The sequence below is a fragment of the Chiroxiphia lanceolata genome, chromosome 3, assembly GCF_009829145.1.
Source record: "Chiroxiphia lanceolata isolate bChiLan1 chromosome 3, bChiLan1.pri, whole genome shotgun sequence".
Lineage (NCBI taxonomy): Eukaryota > Metazoa > Chordata > Aves > Passeriformes > Pipridae > Chiroxiphia > Chiroxiphia lanceolata.
Window position 1 is genome coordinate 79,769,411 of NC_045639.1, and position 12,223 is coordinate 79,781,633.

At 42.5% G+C, this 12,223-nt stretch overlaps 1 protein-coding gene across 1 annotated transcript in view; it reads left to right on the forward strand.

The window, feature by feature from the left end:
• Positions 1-11,859, forward strand: part of LOC116784609 (gamma-aminobutyric acid receptor subunit rho-1) — a 31,096-nt gene extending 19,237 nt beyond the window's left edge. Inside the window, exons 5-10 of the mRNA XM_032683407.1 lie at positions 685-908; positions 4,374-4,456; positions 5,639-5,779; positions 6,219-6,371; positions 8,069-8,265; positions 9,107-11,859. Coding sequence (XP_032539298.1) covers positions 685-908; positions 4,374-4,456; positions 5,639-5,779; positions 6,219-6,371; positions 8,069-8,265; positions 9,107-9,394 — 1,086 coding nt within the window. The 3' untranslated portion in view covers positions 9,395-11,859. The remainder of the gene's footprint in view (positions 1-684; positions 909-4,373; positions 4,457-5,638; positions 5,780-6,218; positions 6,372-8,068; positions 8,266-9,106) is intronic.
• The last annotated feature ends 364 nt before the right edge of the window (positions 11,860-12,223 follow it).

A 12,223-nucleotide genomic window follows, 5' to 3' on the forward strand; every position in this document is an offset into this window, starting at 1 on the left:
TATAAACAACTGTGTGATCTTATCTTCATCTATGTGACAGCTTCCTTTGAAACAAGGGAAAAGGTAAACCCAAGTGTACCTATCTCTGGGGTCTGACTCCAAATACAATAGAGCTCAAAGACAAGGAGTATGCCTCAGATCTAAGAGTACAATACGTGGGGAGAAAGAACAAGAAGAACCCAAAACATTTTGGTCAAATATCAAGTCAAAAAGACTTTAGAGCCAAGGCTGGAGGAAGAGGTCCCACGGCAACACATTCTTCCAGCTGCCTGTGGTAAGGCAGTTGCTGGAGCAGCAGAGATGGCAGTGCAGGCAGCAAATGCTTCTTCCCTGTTCCAGGAACACAGCATCTCATGGTTGGGGGATTAGGCGGTCAGCAGCACTCCACACCCACTGCTGCCTTGACATGTCTTCATTTTTGCCCCTGGAGTGGCTCACAGACACTAAAATGCAGTGTTTGCAATTCAGAGGTGGATTTGCCACCTGGATGGCCTCTGATTTCTGAACCCCATAAGTCTGTCTGACCTGAGGAATAAACAAGCTGCAGTCGGTCATGTCCCTTGCAGTTGGGGAGTGGATGTGCCTTCAAGAACGGTGCTTTCCAGTTCACTGTTTGTCCCAGAGAGAAGCAATCACTACTATGCTGATAAGGTATAAGTTATGACACAAGCCTCTTTGTTGCAGGACTTCACCATGACGCTTTATCTGAGGCACTACTGGAAAGATGAGAGACTGTCCTTCCCCAGCACCAACAACCAAAGCATGACCTTTGATGGCAGACTGGTGAAGAAGATCTGGGTTCCTGACATGTTCTTTGTTCACTCCAAGCGTTCCTTCATCCACGACACCACCACAGACAATGTCATGCTGCGGGTCCAGCCAGATGGGAAGGTACTTTATAGCCTCAGGTAAAGCTGCATTTGGTCAATGCAAGCCATTAGTGGAGTGAGAAAGTGGTTTAATTGATTCCTGTATTGTGTTTTTGCATGACTTCATACAAAAAAAAGCATAAAAAAAAAAAGAATGTGCTGACTACTCACAGACATCTGAGTCCCTGTCCAAGTTCATTTAAGTGCCTACTGCAGGAGGCCTTCTGTGCTAATTTCTGTGCCAATGTTGCTGATTCGACCATTCTCCCTTTGCCTTGTATGCATGGTTAGCCCCTGTTCCTGTTGGGAAGCTGCAGTCAAATGTGGCAGTTTCTTGGGGCAGCTGAACAGGGACCAGGGGGTTCTAATGAAGAGGCAGGGCACAATCTAAGTAAAAGGGCAATGTCTGGTAACCAAGAGAAGTCCAGGGCAGCTATAGTTATCCACTTCATTATATAACAAGCCTCTGTGACTAGCAAAACATGCAATTTCTATCCTTACATGCAATTAAGAAGAATATAAATTATACCGAGCACAATTTTAGCTTTATGATATGCAACAAAACAGAAGGAACATCCTCCAGCACGTGAAGTGACAAGCTTCAGAGCAAGTGTATATAGTTCCTGGTAACTTGCATATATGGCTAGAGCAACCCAAACACTTGACTTGGGATCTTCCTGCTTTTTTCTCACTTTTTATGTGAAATGCCTGAAAGCCCCTTGAAGGAGATATTTTTTGGAAACGTTGTTTTGTCCTCTAGTTTGAGGGGTGATCCCAGGCCAGGCTTGCTCCCTTATTTTCCAACTGGTTAATCAGCTGATTTAAGTCTGAACATTATTCAACCAGGTTTTTTTTTCTTTTTAATAAGTAACACTTTCATACTTGGAGATGCTACGTGAGGAGCATCTGTTTCGTGATTTAACACCAGCTGGCAACTAAGCTCCATGTAGCTGCTGGCTCACTCCCTCCCGGTGAGATAGAGAAGGGAATTGAAATGGTAAAAGTGAAAAACTTTCTGGGTTGAGAGAAAGGCAGCTTAATAGGCAAGGCAAAAAAAAACACACAAAGGGAAAGCAAAACAAGGAGTTCATTCACTACTTCCAAAGGACAGGCAGGTGCTCAGCCATCCCTAGGGAAGCAGGGTTCCGTCACACGTAACGGTGACTGGGGAAGACAAAGGCCATCACCACACACTTCCACCCCTTCCTTCTTCTTTCCCCCACTTTATATACTGAGCATGACGCCATACGGTGTGGAATGTCCTTTTTGTCACTTGTGGTCAGCTGTCCTGGCTGTGTCCCCTCCCAGCTCCTTGTGCACCCCCAGCCTCCTCACTGGTGGTGTGGGTTGAGAAGCAGAAAAAGCCCTGCTCAGCTATAACAAAAACATCCCTGTATTATCAACAGTGTTTTCAACAAAAATCCAGAACATATCCCCACACTAGATACTGCGAAAAAAATTATCCCAGACAAATCCAGCATGATATGTCTATCTCCCAAAAAAACTAAATTCTGCGCTTCTGTTTTTCTTGGCTGCAGTTCCATCCAGTTAGAAAACAAGTATTGCCAAATGACCCATAAAAACCTATTAGAGAGGAAATTGCTGTACAATATTCTGATGCAAGAATGTTGACATCACCTCCACAACAACGAAATAACAAAATACCTGATAGATAAAGAAAGCATCGGATGATAGATAATATATTCTGAAGGACAAAAAGAAGGAAAATCTGACTGATAGAAGGTCAGTTTCAGCAAGCTTCACAGATTTAACTAGTGATAAAGTTGCAGAATATACTGCTTGGGAAAGCTGTGGAGGTCTTTAGGGAATTATAGTAGTGGCAGAGGTAGAGCTGAGCCTGCCATGAAGTGAGGAGATCAACTTCTCAGCCTGCCATGGTGTTTTATGATTCTAGGAAAGTAAGTCAAGCTAAGAAATTCTTGATTCCCTAGGGGGCATCAGTTTGACAAGAATTCTTTTGTTCTCTGATATTTTTATCTTACTGTTCACTGGATTCACAGCCTGAACAGTGCCTACCTTCTCATTATCAAAGCTTTTTCTTCACTCAGCGTATTAGAGAAGGTTCAGGTTGTTCCTTAGGCCTTTGCAAAGTTTGCTCAGGTCATCAGTACAATAAAAAAGGACAATAATATGACATAACATTCAGCTATAGCATGCATGTCTATATACTCTTTCATTTAGCTGCCTGATATCAAGCATCTGTGTTGCAGGCATTTATGATTATCTAAAGAAGATGGGAACAGAAGAACACCAAACTACTCAGATCCTGCCATGTACAGTCTTGTACTCAAACAATTCCCTATACAAAATGGTCATGGATGTCTTCAATAACAAATTGGCAGTGTCAGTATTTTATTCAGCAGCAACTGCAGGTTGCAGTGCCTTATGAATGATAGGGAAATACAAAGGCTGGTCTCTCCTTAAGAGCCAACAGGTCATTCATTACTGCCTGTCTCCTTAAGAGCCAACAGGTCATTCATTACTGCCTGTCTGCCTTTGTTGAATGTCTTTGCCTATAGATTATATTTTTTCCTTGGTGCCTGCCTTTTTAAGGTTCTTTGCCAGACTTTGTTTTCTCTTTTCTTGGATACCAGTGTGGACCTCACAGGCACTTAAACAACGAATCTGAGCCAAGCAATTTCACTCAAAGTCTAAATCCAGACAGGAAAGCAACATCAGATGGAACCCACGTGTGCAGGACTACTAACATAAGGGGATGCATTGTGTTCTTATCATTACGTGACAGACATCTGTCTACCATTAGCCCTTCTGTAACTCATTAATTCTTTCCCCATTATGAATTATCCTTTTCTTTTCATTTACTTCCCAAGAGCTCAAGACAGTCGAGTCAAGATTTATGGATGTTTCCAGTTCAAACACAAAATTATGCTATTAAAAATGAGATAATCAGACTATAGCAAGACCAGAGCTTTTGATTGATGGGGCAGAGCATTCGGTGGTCACTGTTGCGTACCAGCCTTAACTCGAGGCGCTGCCTATGCCCTCTGGTGGCTGATACCCATGTGTGAACACTGGGTTCTCACCGAGCAGCTGGAAATTCACGATGTGAGGAGAAAATTACCTGGATCCCTCATGGCACTAGGATGGCTTTGATAAATGGAAATTATTTTATCATAAAAAGCATCTGTTGAAAGGACAGATGTCTGCAGAGATATGTTTGTTGATTGTCAGGGGGAAAAGTGTCGTCTCCAATATTATTCCATTTTCTTCTCCAATATTTTTGTCATCTAGTAGCAATTTGCAGTGGTCTAACTTTCTAGTCATGTTTTCTAACACTAGTTTGCTGAGAGGAAGAAATGGCTTTAACTAAAGTGAAATGGCTTTAGCTGAATGGAAGGGATTTATTTTCAGTTGACTGGTACTGGCCGTAGTTGCTTAATAAAAGACCAAACTCACAGCTTTACTGTTTTTCAGTCATATAAAAGGACAAGTTTCTAATGAAGTGATTTTTGTTATTCCCAGAGTTACAGTAACAGCAATGTGCAACATGGATTTTAGTCGCTTTCCCCTGGACACACAGACATGTTCCCTGGAGATTGAAAGCTGTAAGTAAAGTGGAGATGCTGGGGAGCCAAGGGCACCCAATGGGCACCCAAACTGCATTTAGTTATACCAATAATCAATTATATCAACAATTAAACTGCTGCTACATTCGTGAGAGCTCTAACCAAAGTCAGCAGACTTCAACACTAAGAAAATTCCTTGGCTGTATTTTTCACTGGAACTAGATGGTGTTTGCAGCAACACAGTGTTTTTAAAAACTGGCTGTAAGCACTGTCTTGCCAGTATCCCTGAGTGCCAGCCAAGCTGCCACCCCACCCCATGAGGACCTGGGCCACTTGCCTGCAGGCCAGCAGTCTCCAATAGCACCCGTTTATCCAGGTGCCCTCAAACACAGAGATAAATGGCCCTACGCCCTTCGTCTGCACCGTCTGCTCATCCATGGTACAGAAACTACAGCGGGGTAGAGACATTAATCACCTTCCTCTTACTTTTCTTACTCCTATTTGAGACAAACCAAGCCTATACTCTTTGTCCCAAGTATAATGTACATATGAATTGCCTGGATTTCATACAACAACATTTTAAACTTTTGACTTTTTACAAGTTATTTTCTTCTTCTTCTTCTTCTTAAGCTTGCAATAAGAAATTATAATCTTAATTTGGTTTTAATACATTTACATGTGATTTTTTCTCCCTGTCTGTTAAGAGCTGCTACTAAACCCATCTGAAAGGATTAACATTAACATATTTCCGCATTAAAAAAACAAGACCTGTAATGTTCATGTCTGCATCATAGGCAGAAAGTTTGCCCAAGAATTTTCCCTCCTGCATGCCTCAGACCATTGATAGACTGTTCGCTCCATTACCCCAAGCAGGCTCTTTCCTCTCAGTCTCCTTTGTTTTGTTTCTGATTTTAGGAGGTTTATAAGGGATAGTTTTTCAAGTTCTGATGCGGTGCTGTACCTGACACACACATAATGACTGTGAGAAACAGAACAGTTTACAAAACATACCAGGCATCAGGCCTGAGGGCTGTGTCAATGAGCTAGTCCACTCCTTGCCACAACCATACTCACCACCCAGGTGGGTGACATTTTGGGTATTTGATCCTTTTAGCCAGGAGCTCTCAGATAGCTGGGAGGGCTGTGTGGGCACACCCTGGGATGTGGGGGTGATAGCAATTGTCTCAGTGCACAATACTGAGGTTTGCTCTGCTCTCCTAGATGCCTACACTGAAGATGACCTTATGCTCTACTGGAAGAACGGGAACGATTCCCTAAAAACAGATGAGAGGATATCACTGTCTCAGTTCCTGATTCAGGAGTTTCACACCACCACAAAGCTTGCCTTTTACAGCAGCACAGGTGGGTACTGAAGTGCCAGCCAGAGCAGGCTGGGGGAAGAAGGGGTGTAAACTCTTGACGTTAGTCTTGGAGGATTGTCCACTAGGAGTTCTCTCTGTGGCACATCAGACCTGTCATTCTTCTATGCCAAGGTGGCTGTCCCTGCCACAGACTTCCATCTTGACAGTTGTGGTCTGGAAAGACAATCCTTCTTCAAGATTACACCAAGCCTTAACATTAATTAAACTCTCCAGTTGCATAGGCTATATTCTCTTGAATATATTGTCCTGAGAGATGCCTTGACTGTGATAGTTGGTTCAGCTAGGAGTCTTTTCTGTAAATTGCCATGATCTGCAGTCATTAACTGTGTTTTTCTAAAAGAAAACAAGACACTTTTCTCCTGATGCAACATCACCTTGTCTGAAAGTAGTTTGATATTTTCATTCTCTCTGTCATACAGGGTGGTACAATCGCCTCTATATAAACTTCACTTTACGCCGACACATCTTCTTCTTCTTGCTCCAAACCTACTTCCCTGCCACCCTCATGGTCATGTTGTCCTGGGTGTCCTTCTGGATCGATCGACGAGCAGTTCCTGCCAGAGTACCGCTAGGTAAAAACAATCTTGGAGTTAGCAGGCCTAAGAGACAATTGCTGCAACCACAGCCTTGACCACCAAAATGAAATCCCCTGTGCTATGCACTGCCTTCATGTTGCCTCGTGGCATAGAAATTGGCTGTCACACATTTCTCCCAGGGATAGGGCATGTGTCCTCCCACAGCAGGGAACTGCCCTTGGTGCAGACTCTCCATCTGCCCTGAAGCGCCAAGGGAATTTCCCTGTTCACACAAGCCCGAGAGGCACATGGTACAAATCAGAGAGCAAAGATCCCACTCTGCTTTTATTGCCGTAAACAGAGACAGGGCACACATAGAGCCAAGGTTTTCAGTATCCTTCAGAGACTTCAGTGAGCGAGAAGGTAAAAATCAGTATCAGCAGCCCTGACAAAATTTCAGTTTACTGAGTTTTGCTAGAAGAGGGAGGGTGGAGGTAACCAGCTGAGCTGTGCCATTTAATGTGTTAAATGAGTTTGTACTGCAATGTGAGGGATTTAGCTTCCCCTTTTGCAGCATCTTTCAGACAGATGAAGCTGTATGTCAGAGGAATCATCATGGAAGCAGAACTGTGATATAGGCAGAAATCTTCTGAGTGGATGCTTCACCCTTAGCAAAGTGCTGTTTGTGTTTTTGCAGATTCTCAGCTCAAGCTTGCTTCCTCTTGTTCTAGGAAACACACCTCAGGATTTTATTTATTATTAAAATCATATTCTTCAATGGAGAGGATAAATAGAGGTATAACAGATATGGAAATGGGGTAATTGTCCACGTCTGAATTTAGAAACAGCACCCATTGCCTTAAGAAAATAAAAGGAGTTTAAGGGTTTCAGCCATGGCCTTTCAGAAGATACAGGCACTACTTAGCAGCTTTGTAGCACCTAGATACTCCTGTAGAATCAGTCATTTGTGCTTGTATACATAATTTCAACTTCCAAAGTGATCACTAATGTGACATAATTAGCCCCTGAAGTAAGAGGGCCACAGAGAGCCTCTCCAGAGCCAGGATAACACTGAACTACAAGGGCTCCTGCCCTTGCTGATGGGCCCATTGTGCTCATCTATGGGGTAACTTGGGGCAGAATTGCCATGTGGAGCCCCATTATTCTTTACTTTTGCTCCAGTGAGGACACAGACCAAGCGTGAGAGTCAGCTGGTGACTTCTGTGACTTCCTGTGAAGCAGGACTTCCCAGGAGAAGTTCAGCATGTAGAAAACACAGGGGAAACTGGTGGAAGCAGCAGCTTTGCTTGTGTCCATGCTCTGGAAGAGTTGAACTAGGAGCTGAGATACTCAGACTTGTAAGTTGTAGAACAACTTGAGTTGGAAGGGACCCATAAGGATCATTGAGTTCAAATCTATGTACTTGTACCCCTCCAGGGACTGTCCTGAGTGAAGCCAGCATGGGGTCAAAATGCTGCTGCTGCCTGGACATGGGGTGGGAGGCTGGTGGTGCGGTGAGCAACCAGGCTAGAATAACCCTGAGACCAGAGTTAGAGCTGTGCTCACCAAAAAGACAAGAAAACCCCTGTCAGAGATTAGGGCTGCCTGGACTGTCCTCAGGCAGTGAAATCTATTGCCCAAATGAGAAAAACAATTCTGCAAAGTAAATTTAGATGTCAGGAGATTGTAATAACAGCTGTATTTGTGATGAAGAGTCTGGTTTGAAAATGGTCTCTCTGCTGGTGTTTTCCCAGGGATAACCACTGTGCTGACCATGTCCACGATCATCACTGGGGTGAATGCTTCCATGCCTCGTGTTTCCTACATCAAAGCCGTGGACATTTACCTGTGGGTCAGTTTTGTGTTTGTCTTCCTCTCGGTGTTGGAATATGCAGCTGTGAATTACCTGACGACGGTGCAAGAGAGGAAGGAGAGGAAACTGCGGGACAAGGTGAGGTTTTTTGTCTCCAAACAGCTTCATGCCCCTGGGAAAAGGTGTGGCAAAAGTCTGGAAATATTCAAAACTTTTCAACTACAGTGTGCTGCTCTCAGCTGCCGGGGGGAGAATGCAGTAAAAACACCAGCAGCAAGTCATTCCAGGTTATAAATATTTGCCACAAACAACCTACACCCAAGTTCTCTGTTCTTTCTTTGGAGTCTAAGGACACAAACTCCCTCTACATATAGTCCTCCACTGCCTGTATAGATGGGATAGGTTTGGGGATTTTACCTTTAGATACTTTTTTTGTACTGAAGATCCAAACCTGTGAATAGAATTAGTTGGATACTGTGTTTTGGGTTTCAGAAAACACGGCAGATATCCCCCACCTTTCTCCACGCCTAGTCTAAATTTACACAATGGCCACAATTTCCCCCTTTTGCCCACATTACATTAAATTTTAACCACCTAAAATTTAAGCCTAAAATCTTCTCTTCAAATGGGACAAGCCTCATACATTCCTTTTTGTGGTTTCCCTCTGTCCTCTTCTCTGATTTTCTCAGCTTCAAGGTACAGGTCCAACCTTTATTTACACCCTGAAAACCTCTGCATAAGCCAAATGAGCTTTTCCACAGACAACCCTGCTCGCTCCCTGATTGTGCCTGTGTCTTGCAGACATGAAAATAGAGGCAGAGAAAGCTGCTGTTCAGCTCCACCCTCTCGTTCTCCCTTTTGAGTTCCAGCTGCCTGAACTTTCCCAGCCTTTCCCCTCCTCTGCTTTTGTAAGGAGGAAAGGGGTGTGTGTATATCTGGACACAACTCAAACCCTCCCTGCACCTGTTTGTGCCCACAGCCTGCCTGTGCATGCAGCCTACCTCAGCCTCGGGCCATGATGATGGACGGCAGCTACAACGACGGAGACGTGAATGAGCTGGGGCACTACATGTCTGAGAACGGAGACAAACAGGACCGAATGATGGTGCAGCTGGCGCTGGGGTCTGAGAGGGGCTCGGGCAGGAGGAAAAACCAGCGATACGTCAGCATGCGGATCGACACCCATGCCATCGACAAGTACTCCAGGATAATATTCCCTGGTGCATACATTCTATTTAATTTGATATACTGGTCCATTTTTTCATAGGTATTCATAACTTCTGTAGTCACAGAGCATTGTGACATTAAATGAAAGTACAGTCTCATAGGCTAACAGAAAGAAAATAGAGAATTGTTTTAATTGGAAGGAAGATTGACTTTTTTCAAGATTTAATTTTTTTTATTAGAGGCAACTCATCTGTGGCATAAATAATTGTGCAAGTTTCACATGTCAGCAAAATATAGGATACACAGTCTAAAATTTTATACTTTTTTGAAGTTGTGCTATGTTCCTTCTTGTGCCTCGCAGGCCACTGTAAACTGTTTTAACAAGTGACTATAATTGCCAGTTGCTTATATATGGTGCATCCTCCATTTTGTGCTCCTGAAATCCTAATTCTCTGAGTACCTGAGCATATGCATACATCTCTCAACTCAGCAGACTTACCACGTTCAATACCAATAAATACAAGAAATGCAAATACTTGCATTTTTGCAGGGTGAGGTCAGAAATGGTAATTACAAACACAAAATATCCACAGCTTAATGCATGCCGCATTAGCAGTACTGTACTGACAGGTCCAAGTAGGAATACTTTCAGATTTGTGCTTTGTCTTGATTGTATTTAAAACAAGGAAATATTTCCAGACTGTTTTGACTAACTTTTTAAAATATGACTTGCAATGCACATTTAATAAGGAATGAACAAAAGCCAGACCTCTGCAATGCTAACCAAATCCTTTGGGAAACACAGGAGCTGTCCTTGGATGTGCTTATTTGGGTCACTGGAAGTTTTGCTCTTGAGTTTCCTGGGAGAGGAAACAGATTTCTCTACAAAATGATCCAGTGAAGACAATCATGTGTCTACAAAAACCCTTCCAAACTACTCCAGGAAAAGCCTCTCTCCTCTGAGGTAGTGTGAGCATTACCAGTCTGTACAGCCTGAGAACCTGTTGCAGCCTATAAAGCTACCGGTAATTGTACTCGCTTGTGGGAAAAGCCAAGTTCATCTGTTCTTAGTAAAAGCATAATAGAAAGGTGCTCAACAGCTGACAAAGCAGTAGTAAGGAGTTTATGTTTGAGTTACTAGAGATACTATGCCAAAAACTCTGGAATTAAGTAAGAAAGAGCTTCCATGATAAGACAGCAGCTCAACTGCCGATGCAGTTTGCACACAATTGCAGAATTATTCCCTGCACAGCAGATGCTGTTGCCTTTTACAGGTGAAGCTGCTCTGAGCATCAGACCAAAGCAATTGTGACTTCAAAAGGAGAGTGAATCTTCTTACATGACATTTGCCCTGGCCTGCCTGTTCTGCCACTGCCATCAGGCACATGACACAGACATTGCAGTTGTTTCAACACTGCCGGTTGTTTTCACTTCCAGTGTAAATAAATGTCATGCAAACATACTCAGCGTTTCTTACAACCGCTAAAATCATGACCCGAAAAACGACCTACACTCATCTTGCACTTATAGCCCACACTCCACAGGTAAGGCAGTAAAATCACAAAAGCTAAAAATCATTAGAAGACACCCACTCATAAGATTTTACTACTCATTTCTACAGAATTGCTTTTTTCACATACATAAACTTTCATAGCTTCATTTTATCAAGTTCCCTTCATATCACATTATTCTCCTGTTAGTTTTTTCAATAGATTAAAAACATACCTTTTTTTTTAGACCATAAACATTTCAATCAAATGAAAGTGGAAAGGTCACTCTGGCAAAAGCAGATGAAAGGTTGGCCACCAGCTTTGCCCACCCTATCTTATTCCTTATTCTGATGGCACCCTCCACAACCAATAACTCCAAGATTTCTTGGGCACTACTTGCACAGGAATGTATTTAGATTCTCAGTGTTTTAAGAACCCATTTATTTCTACAATTTAAGAATAGCACGAACAGGAGTGCCAGATTTTATAGTAAGCTCTTCAGCTTCATAAGAAGCTTAATGTTATGTAGTTTGCTGCAGTACTGTACGTTCCTTTATAGACTCATTAATCTCATACTACATACATTATTTGGCATCTGATCAGTATATTAAGGGAGATTTTGAAGATACAAATGGGAGCTGGACTTTTGAATTCCCTGGCTTTCAGTGGGAACCTGGTTTCTAACTTACCATGAGATTTTTTTCAAAGTTTCCCTTGCAGCACAACTCCCTAACCAGATTCCCCAACCTCAGTATTTGGATTTATACTGTTAATTTACTCGTGTTTTACTTGGGAAACTCTAGTGCCTTTTCAGTCTTATATAAATGTGTATATAGATGTATTCTATAAGTACATGATATGTCATATACAGTCAGTGTTTGCTATCGACAACTGTACTCATTAAACATATTTACATACATCTTTTTTTGGCTTTTAACCTTTCAGTGTACGTTTTTTGTATCCAATCATTAACACTCTGCTCCTTTCCATTTCCACAATGAATCAGAGATTTGTTTGCTTTTATTTATTTCTAGAAACACTCAAAATCACAATAAAACTTCACATTTGTACAGCACCGTGTGTTTTCTACCTTCAAAAGAATGATCTCCATGAGTTTATACATGTATATAAGACCTTTTTTGCTCAGAACCTGATCCAGATAAATACAAAATGTCCTCAAATCTGGTTATGCTGCTTGGGCTGGAGAGCCTTGTGATTTCACAGGAAGGGCTTGGATAAGAAGCCTGCGTGCAAACTCACAATCACCACGATGATGACACTAGCTTTCCACCCCAGATTGTGTACATTACACTCCTTGTTCTTCTTGCTTTGGGTGATATTTTACAAAATAATTCAGACCTATTTCTCAGAGGTTAACCCAAAGCCCAGCCTGGGATGATGCTTTTTTCAAAAGCTGAAGAGTATTGGCAGGTCTGTGT